Source organism: Emys orbicularis, chromosome 13 (assembly GCF_028017835.1).
Source record: "Emys orbicularis isolate rEmyOrb1 chromosome 13, rEmyOrb1.hap1, whole genome shotgun sequence".
NCBI lineage: Eukaryota > Metazoa > Chordata > Testudines > Emydidae > Emys > Emys orbicularis.
Window position 1 is genome coordinate 13,150,122 of NC_088695.1, and position 10,347 is coordinate 13,160,468.

Here is a 10,347-nt window from a genome sequence, read left to right on the forward strand (position 1 = left end):
GACCCTCTTGGTTAATAGCCATTGATGGACCTATCCTCCATGAACTTATCATGTCTAGCTATCCATCCATCTCCATACATACCCCTCTATCTATTGATCGATTGATCCATCTGAGTCTTTTTTACTGTCATCCATCGCTATGGTATCAGAGCACTTTCCACGTAAAATCAGTTACCATATCAAAGTTACACATGGGGTCTCTGGCTCTTCTCCTTTTTTCAGGGTGGGGAGCAAACATTCTGCCCCTGCTGCGGCTCCGAGGCCAGAGGAGCTCTCTGCCCCCACTAGCAACTCAGGGTCAGAAGAGCTGTCGGCCTCCACTATGGCCATGGGGTTCAAAGTGTCAGCCTCTGCCCCCGTCAGCAGGGCTCTTTTTCTATAATGAACCCCTGGCTTTAACGGAGAAATGGCTTGGATCCCCAGGGATTCGATATAGTGAGGATGTACTGTATTTTTTTGGTTGGTTGATTAGTTTCTATGTTGCAGATGTTTTTGGTGAATGGTGTTTAGGGAGGGCGAGGTATGTTTGATTAGATGGGAGGATCCATTTGATGTCATCAAGTAGTGGGTACAACCAGATCAGGCCCCAGATGGACCATGCGCCTATCTTCCCCTGGTTCGAGGTTCTCTAGCAGACACAGGGGCCTCCCTGACTGGACTTAGTCATCTGTCTGAGCTAGCACACACTCCTCTCCTCAGCATCTCCCATCGGCTAGCTCAGGCGCCTCCCCTCCTAGCACACTGGTTTTTGTGGCTGTCTGTCTCACCCTATTTGTTATATAGGGAGCTTGGGGGCTCATTGTTCTCCCAGTGATTTTCTAGGTGCCTAAAAGTTAGGTGCTGCCGCACTGCAGGTCACCACGCCTGGGTCTGCTTATGGATCCAGGCACCAATGGGTTTTTCAAAAGAAACTAGGCATCTAAATCCCATTGAAATCAATGAGTTTTGGACACCTAGATGCTTTATAAAAACCTACCAGGCACCTAAACATCTTTGAAAACCAAGCCTTAGGTGATGAAGTGCAGGTATCTATACTGGGCAATGATACCCTGGTTTGCAGCTGTGGGTCTGAAATCCACCAGAGATCATAGAATCACAGAAATGCTGGGCTGGGAGGGACTGAAAGCCAAGGGGAATCAGGTGCCTGGCTCTTTGAAATCCCATCTTAAATTCCTGGAAAAAATAGCCCTCTCCTTTGAAGAACATGCCCATATCTCTGCTGATTCCACGGCTGGCGCCAGCTCAACTAATACAAAAAAGTGAACTCCTGTCTTTCGTATGTATGTTACAGAATCACAGAACCTTAAAAATGTGGGGCTGAAAAGGACCTCGAGAAGCTGAGGCAGGACCTAGTAAACCTAGACCAGCCCTGACAGTTGCTTGTCCAACCTGTTCTTAAAAACCTTCGGTGATGGGGATTCCACAACCTGCCTTGGCAGACTATTTCAGAGTTTAAGTGTCCTTAGAGTTAGAAAACTTTTCTTAATCTCTAACCTAAATCTCCCTTGCTGCAGATTCAGCCCATTATTTCTTGTTCTATCTTCAGTGGACATGGAGGACAATAGATCACCATCCTCTTTATAACTGCCCATAACATATTTGAAGACTGTTATCAGGTCCCCACTCAGCCTTCTTTTCTCTTCCGAGTACGGCAACTACAATTGAGGAAATTATCAAAGAGCAGCAAAATCCCTTGTGCCATATGCTAAACCATATGATGGGACAACAAATACAATAAGGCTCAGAACTTCAAATCTATCAAATTCCCTAATTAGCTTTGAAAATTCCCTTCAATAGGGACTGCACGTCCAATTCACCTTGATAGCTTTTACCAAGGCTAGTCGTGGATTCTCCATCTCTTGATGTCTTTAGATCGAGACTGAATGCCCTTCTGGAACATGCATTCGTCAAACATAACTTATTGGGCTCATGACAGGGGAAAATGCCCTTTGATCTATAGGAGGTCAGAAGGCTCAGACTGGGAGATCTATTGGTTTTTTCTGGATTTAAATGCTATGAATATTCTGCAAAAATTTCCATTGATGGGACCTAGTGTCCAAATCCCCTAGGAACCTTTAAAAAGAGATGAAAACAGCCTTTAGAGTTATAGTTTGGTCCTTAACTGAAAGCCCTGGAGAACTAAATCCTTCTTTTCACCTATAAAGCAAGTTCACGTGCCCAGGGCCGTGTGTCTGACACCTAACCCAGAGACATCATGTCTAGGGAGAAGACAGGAGGTTATTCTAAGAGCAAAGATGGGATTTTCTAAAAGTCCTGAGGAGTTAAACGCAAGTTCCCAAGACTCCTTTAACTGCATTAGGCCCTACTCCAGAAGGGAGCCACAATATTCCCTGTTGGGCAATATACCCACCACTAGTGCCTCTGGGACAGAATGCAGGAGATCCAGTTTGTTGGAACATATTCCTGGCAGAGGAGGTATCTAGGCAGCCGTGCAGAAGGTGTTCGGGAGAGGTGAGCATGGTGGGTCGAGGTAGCTGGCTATTTATTTGGGTTTAAGCCAGATAATCCCCTTTTTTTGTGATTTGTCTGCAGGCATGTTTTTGTCCATTATCATGGATGAGGGACTCAATCAAGGTCACACTGTCTGGCAGGGCCACGCAGGGAGGGGTGTGACCACAGCTTTCCCACAAATACCAGAATGTCCGGTATTCTGGCAATGCATTAATGGTCAACCTAGTTGAGGGCAGAAATGGGTAACATTTTTCCAAGCCTTTGGCAGATTGTTTAACGTAGTTAAAAACATAGCAGCATCTGTCATGAACATGTTGAGGAAACCATTTCCCAATGACAAGTTACTTTGACCAGCTCTACCAACCTGAGCTGAGAGTAACACACACACCCCTGCCCATGTCATGTATCTTCGGTCTCCAGGGTACAGAGGGACTAGGAATGGGCATGTCAGAGATGATCCGGGAATAAACCTGCCCCTCTGTTCACTAGGGAGTCCCTCCCCTCTTAGGTCTCACTCCCACTGCTGTTCTGCAGTAGCTTGGTAGGCAACATCAGCCTCTGATTGGTGCAGGAATAAGGTCCCCTGAAGTTCTCAGGCCGCTTGCGTGTATGCGAGGGTCACCATCTAATCTAGGCTGGCACCCGGGAGACTCAAACAGAGTCATCTAGGGCCAAAAGTTCAAGCTTTTATAGCTTGAGCTGAAGAACCAGGCTGTCTGAAGCCACTGGAACAGGCTCCGATCCTCAGGTGCGGCACAGAGGGGACTCATAACATGCACTGCCCATGGGTGTTGTTTATACAGTGACACTGCACAGCTACACAGGTCAAGGGCTCCATCTGAACTGAAGTCACCTCCCTCAGCCAGGAGGACAGGGCCTCACAGACAGTTGTACTAATTCAATGCCATGGACTCTACTAGTGTTTATTTTCTGTGTAGCCTCTTCTCCTCTCCCCCATCCCTACACATTCATAATGACACAGAGTCATAGAGTTCAAGGCCAGAAGGAACGACCAGATCACCTAGTCAGATTTCCTGTACTCCAACACCAAACCCAACAACTGAAATTAGACCAAAGTGTCACAGCCCTCAGGAGACTTGTCATAACTATAAAGGGAAGGGTAACAGCTCTCCTGTGTACAGTACTAAAATCCCTCCTGGCCAGAGACTCCAAAATCCTTTTACTTGTAAAGGGTTAAGAAGCTAAGGGGACAAGATACTTTCAAATCTTGGGGGGGGGAGGCTTTTGTGTGTGCTCTTTGTTTTAAGGGGACCAGACATCAATCCAGGTTCTCCCCATCTTTCTAAACAAGTCTCTCTTATTTCAAACTTATAAGTAAAAAGCCAGGCAAGGCGTCTTAGTTTTACTTTATTTTCTCAACTTGTAAACGTACCTTTTACTACAGTGTTTATCTTTGTTTGCTGTACTTTGAACCTAAGACAGAGGGGGGTCCTCTGAGCTATTTAAGTTTGATTACCCTGTAAAGTTATTTTCCATACTGATTTTACAGAGATGATTTTTACCTTTTTCTTTAATTAAAAGCCTTCTTTTTAAGAACCTGATTGATTTCTCCTTGTTTTAAGATCCAAGGGGGTTTGGATCTGTATTCACCAGGAGTTGGTGAAAGGAAGGAGGGGGGAAGGGTCAATTTCTCCTTGTTTTAAGATCTAAGGGGGTTTGGATCTGTATTCACCAGGAGTTGGTGAAAGGAAGGAGGGGGGAAGGGTCAATTTCTCCTTGTTTAAGATCCAAGGAGTTTGGATCTGTATTCACCAGGGAATTGGTGAGAGGTTTCTGAAAGCTTCCCAGGGTAGGGAATGGTGGCAGCGGACCAGAACTAACCTGGTAGTTAAGCTTAGAAGTCCTCATGCAGGCCCCCACTCTTGTACCCTAAAGTTCAAAGTGGGGATACAGCCTTGACAAGACTAGACAGTTCTGTGCCACCGGCAGAGAATAGGAGAGATTGAGGTGCACCAGTGCCTGTGGTCTCCGCAAAGGCAGGGAAATGATAGAGATACACCCAGAAAATCCTGGCAGGTGACCTGCACTACACTCTGGAGATGAAATCGAAACCCTCCTAAGGTCCCTGCAAATCTGGCCGGGGAAGAAATTTCTGCCTGACCCCCAGATGGTGATCAGTTTGATCAGGAACATGTGTGCAAGAACCAGCCAGACACGCACCTGAGAGAGAGAATGGCTTGGTGCCACCTCAGATCCCTGCCACATCCCACCCAATGTCCCATCTCCAGCTAGGGCTGCCCCGATGCTTCAGAGATTTAAAAAATGCTCCCAGAATACATTGGTTGGGGAGGGAGGAATCTCTTCCTGATCCCTGCCAGTGGTCAGAGGAGACCCTGAAGCATGAGCTTTTGGGAAGATAAGACATACGCCACAACTGAGCCCCAGGGCTGATGAGCCCTACCCCCCACCATCACAAGCAGGCCCGTCATACAATCCCACTCAGACATGAGTCCAGCTCTATCTTCAAACTAATTAAGTCATTGGACCCCCAGAACTCCTATTGTGAGGCTGCTCAAGAACCTCGCCCCGCTGGTGGTTAGAAACCTCCCTGTAATTTCTAGCCAGTGTCTCCATCTCCCACACTCCCGAATGTACATATGAGCTAACACAGTCTGGCCTCTTGTCCCCTGCCTAGTGGTTAGGCCATGAATGGTTTTTTATAAGACAATGGGCCCAGTCCCCAGCCGGTGGCAATGGATATACAGCTCCATTGGAGGCAGTAGGTCAGCTCCACAGATGCTGAAATTTGATTTTGTGCCACCAAAGTCAATGGAACTACACTGATGTGTTGAGGATCTACCCCAAATGTCTTCTCTCACCTACCCCATTCTTACACCAGTCTGACTCCTCTGGTTCCAATGAAGCCACTCCCTGATTTATACACACAAGCAAGACAACTCCCATCATTCTTTTCAGTGGCCATGGAACCGGCGCTAGTGGCCAAGCAGTGTAACGGGTATTGTTTTGGCACAGAATGAAAGTCTGATTCCTCTCGTGCACACAATTTACACCCATTTACTCCACAACTGGACCAGATTTTCTACTGGTGTAAATCACCCCAGCGGCAGTGACATCAGCGGACTTAATCTAGATTTGCATTGGTGCAACTAGGTCAAAATCAGACGTGTTTGTGTGCAATCTGTGTGGTTATGAAAATAACTGACATTAATGAATACCTAAAGGTACTACATAAGCAAACTTTAATTAGAGAAAGACAGAAAATTAATTCTTGGTGAATTCCCTACACCTAGTCAGTCTCTTCAGAGCAGATTTGATCTCTTTGTTCCTCATGCTGTAGATAATTGGATTCACGATTGGTGGCAATACGGAATAAAGAACAGCCACCACAAGATCCAGAGCAGATGGGGAGCCGGAGGTGGGTTTCAAGTAAGCAAAGGAGGCAGTGCAAACAAACAAGGAGACCACAGTGAGGTGAGGAAGGCAGGTGGAGAAGGCTTTATGTCGTCCCTGCTCAGAGGGGATTCTGAGCACTGATTTGAAGAGCTGAACATATGACACAATCATAAAAAAAAAGCAGCCTAAGACTAAACACACACCAAATGCAAGAACCCAACCTTCACTCAGATAGGAGTCCGAGCAGGTGAGCTTCAGTAGCTGGGGGATTTCACAGAAGAACTGATCCACCATGTTGCCTCCACAGAAGGTCAATGCAAACGTGTTCCCGGTGTGTAGTACAGAGTTGAGAATCCCACTGATCCAGGCACCAGCTGCCATTTGGACACAAGCTCTGCTGTTCATCATTGTGTCATAGTGCAGTGGTTGGCAGATGGCAACATATCGGTCATACGCCATGACACTGAGAAGGGAAAAATCCGCTGTCACAAAGAAGACTAGGAAAAAGACTTGGACAACACATCCAGCATAGGAAATGGACCTGGTGTTCATGAGGGAGTTGGCCATGGATTTGGGGACGGTGACAGAGATGGAGCCAAGGTCTAGGATGGACAGATTCATCAGAAAGAAGTACATGGGGGTGTGAAGGTGGTGGTCAAAGGCGATGGCGATGAAGATAAGAAGATTCCCCACCAGGGCTGCCAAGTACATCACTAGAAACCCCACAAAGTGCCAAATCTGCAACTCCCGAACATCAGAGAATTCCAGGAGAAGGAACTCGGTCATGGTGGTTCGGTTGGACATTTTCTTTCTCAGGACATCGTGTGATGGTTGCAGAGGGAGGGACAAGAGCAAGGGCCAGGATTAGATCAGTAAAATAACTCTCCTTTTGTGAAGACCACCTGAATTTCCTTGAGTCAGACCCTTAGCTTCTGAAGATTGAAGTAATATGGGAATGAGAATGGGGGAAACCGGCCCACTGATTCCAGTGGAGTTACTCCTGATTTACACGGGGGTGAGAGAAAGTAGAATCAGCTCAATGGGCTCCAGTGCAGTTACTCCTAATTTACACCTGGGTGATGGAGAGGAGAATTAGGAAAAAATGCTTTTGAGGTATTTGTATACCTCTGTTACCCAGAGGTGGGCGAACTCTGTATAATCGTGTATAAATGTTAATATTCTCACTTTACTGAGGGGAATTGGGGGTCTGGCTGGCCTGATTCTGGTGTCAGGGGCACTGCTGTGAATGTGGGGTAATTTCACTGCATGCCATGGAATTATTCCCCATTTATACTGCTCTAAATGGGAGCAGCATTTTGCATGGAGGTGACCAAACCCAGGCATAATTACACATTAAACTCGAGTCAGGAATACAGTTCAGGAGTCCTGATGCCTCGTCCCCCCTTCTAGCCGAATTTCCACGCTCATTGCGAGAGACAAATGTTCCGGCCCCCCTCCTGCTTCTCTACCCACTCAGCTAAACTCCCTCCCAGAGCTTGGAAGAGAAACCAGGAGTGCTGACTACCATTTCGCTCCCTGCTCTAACCCACTATATCCAACACCCATCCCGGAGCTGGAAATACAGGCCAAGAGTTCTGGCTTTACTCACTGGACTCAACTCCCTCCCAGAGCTGGGAACAAAGTGAGGTGTCATGACTCCCAGTTCCCTCCTCTAGCGTGTACATTAGACTGCATCTCAGCCTCTGTCCCAGTGACTCTCCATTGCCATCAGGAATGATTGCTGTGAGTGACAATGGAGAGTCATTGGGCCAGCGAACACAAGTGAGAGTGATTCTCCAGCGTGGTACTTGGGGCACTCACCTGGTGTCTGGCAGAGCCAAGTTCAAGTCCCTGCTCCAATGACTATTTAATTATTGATAAAAAGTGGAGCAGCTTCAACAGGAGAGACTGAGACAGTCTCATTTCAGAACAGCCCGTAGCCCAGCGGCTCAGGCACCCTCCTGTAAATTGGGAATTCAAATCCCTTCTCTTCATCAGTCAGAGGGAGGGATTGAATCTGAGTTTGTCACAGGCCAGATGAGTGCCCTAACCACTCAGCTTCAAGTTATGAGGGGTGCCAGTCCCACAGTCTTTATGAGAGACAGAAATAGAACCCCCCAGTTCTGGCTCCTCTACACACTGGACTGAATTTCCTCCCAGAGCCACATATAAAACTCAGGAGTCCTGGCTCTCAGTCCTTGCTATTCTTACCCACTTGACCCCACTCCGTTTCCAGAGCTGGGGATTGAATCCAGGCTCCTCGTCCCCACTAGGGCTAACCCACTTGACTCAACTACCTTTGCAGCAATCTAATAGACAGATGAAACAATAAACTGAGAACTAGACACAAACTGATGCTAGATAGGTAGATAGATAGTTTGATAGATCTAACAAAAAACTAACAGAGAGACACAAGTAAGAAAAGAACCAATACAGAGAGTGAGAGAGAAAAACAGAACGAACCCAAACTAACAGGTAGATAGAGAAGTATAAACAAACTAATATAGAGAGAAAAGTATAAACAGACAGATAGACAGAAATAACAAGAAACTAATGTATACAGAGAGAAAAGCAACAATGAGCCGATAGTGTTTGTTACAATTTTTGGACAATTTTAATGTAAACCCTCGATCCATTCTAAAATGTATGTGTGTCAATTTGATCAATTCCCCCACTCCCAATAGAATGAAACTGAGGCACGAATATTCTGCCCCCTCTTTCCTAAGGTAGATGCTTTGGACTGCCTCAGTTTCCCATGCCCAAATTGAGCTAAGAGTGAAAGTATGAAAAAAATCTATTGGCACTTTCCATTTCGTCCATAAAGTGCCACTCTGTGATCCCCAAATATATTTCATTGCAAGAGCAAACTTACGGTGCCGGTGTGTGTGGAATCCTCCCAGACTGAGATGTCTTTTCTCCTCCAGCTACAGACTGCAACTGGTTACCCCTCTCTCTCTAGCCCCATGCACACCCCTCTATCGATCAATCTCTCTATCTAATGCCCCTGTCCCTGTATTATGAGAGGCTGTTCCCCCCTCATACTGAGGCTGAGCTGCTGCAAATACAGTGAGATCTGTGCTCTCTGCAGATGAGCTGTGTGTCAAAACCGTTGGTGCTGCAGGAATCCATATATGTTTTCAAAGGGCTTGTGGGACTCAGTCCCTGGAGTCCTCAACAGCCCAGAGGCAACAATTAATTTCTCTGGCCCTTTATTTCTCTAAAGAGTTTCCAGAAACTAAGATAATCACAGTTAAAATTAGGCAGCAGCGTCTGGAGGAAAGATTGTGAGGGAAACACTAAGGGCACACAGGAATGTACTCCAGACTTCTGGCATCAATTCCTAGCCCTGCCGCTGACCTGCTGTGTTACATTGGGAAAGTCATTCCCTGGGGCTGTCTTTTCCCTCCCACCCTTTTTCTGTCTTTTCTACTGTAAGCTCCTTTGGGCGGAGACTGTGTCTTACCTAATGTAATGGGCCTCTCATATCAGGTTCAACTATCAGATAATTAATTAATTATTATTAAAAAGCAAAGTCCAAGGTGTCCCAAGATCTGATCCCAACTATTCCTCTGACTTTGTTCAGTCCCTTCACCGCTCCATTCCTCAGTTGTCATCCGTCCAATGGGGATAATAGTTACAACTTGGAGGATAATGCATAATGAGTGGAGATGCTCAAAAATATTTTCCTGTCAAAACAGCTTTTTGCAGAAAAATTGCTTGTCATTGAAAATAATTTTGGTGTGGAAAAAATCATTTTGAAGTCATTTTTCTATGGGTTTTTGTTTGTCGGTGGGGTGAAGTTGTTTTTGGTTTTGGTTTCATGAAAACATGGAGATGGAAAACTTTTTTGCATATTTTTTCAGGTTTTTGTGGGAAAGTTTTCAATATCAGAAATCTCTTCCCAAAACTAGAAAATATTTACCAATAAACTTGCTGTTTTACTAGAGAAGTTTATTGTAAAAGAAACGCTTTTCAGTCTGCAGTTTCATTTTTTTCCCACCCCCACATCCAAAAGCAATATTATGGGATGTTTCTATGAAAACAAAACAATGACATTTCCCACAAAAATATAATTTTCATTTTTCACCAGCTTTAATAATGAGTAATTAAAACTAAATTAAATGCATTTGAGTTGATGTGGGTACAACATTCATTGCAATTTTATTTGACAGCATCTGCTTGTCATAGGAACTGTCTAACTAGGTAAGATGTTTTGACCATCCAGTCCAGTATTCTGTCCCTGATAGTGGCCAGTACCACCTGATTCAGAGGAAAGTTTAAGAGGCCCCTTAGAGGACAGTTCTTGAATAACCTGCCCATGGCGGAGTCTCATCATCAGCTTGTGAATGGTCTATGGCATGAGGAAGGTGAGTTTCTATCCCTCATAGAGTTTTATGTACTCCAAAGTATCTGCATGCTCTCATTATACAGATAGGCTGAAATATTCAAAGGAACATACTGGATTTGTGTGTTTAAATCCCATTGGCTTTTGACAAGAGA

At 45.5% G+C, this 10,347-nt stretch overlaps 1 protein-coding gene across 1 annotated transcript; it reads right to left on the reverse strand.

Annotated features, from left to right (window-relative positions):
• Positions 1-5,715: 5,715 nt before the first annotated feature.
• LOC135887450 (olfactory receptor 14A16-like) lies at positions 5,716-6,651 on the reverse strand. The gene has a single exon (XM_065415205.1). The coding sequence runs from the start codon at positions 6,649-6,651 to the stop codon at positions 5,716-5,718; it is 936 nt and encodes a 311-aa protein (XP_065271277.1).
• Between the last annotated feature and the right edge of the window lie 3,696 nt (positions 6,652-10,347).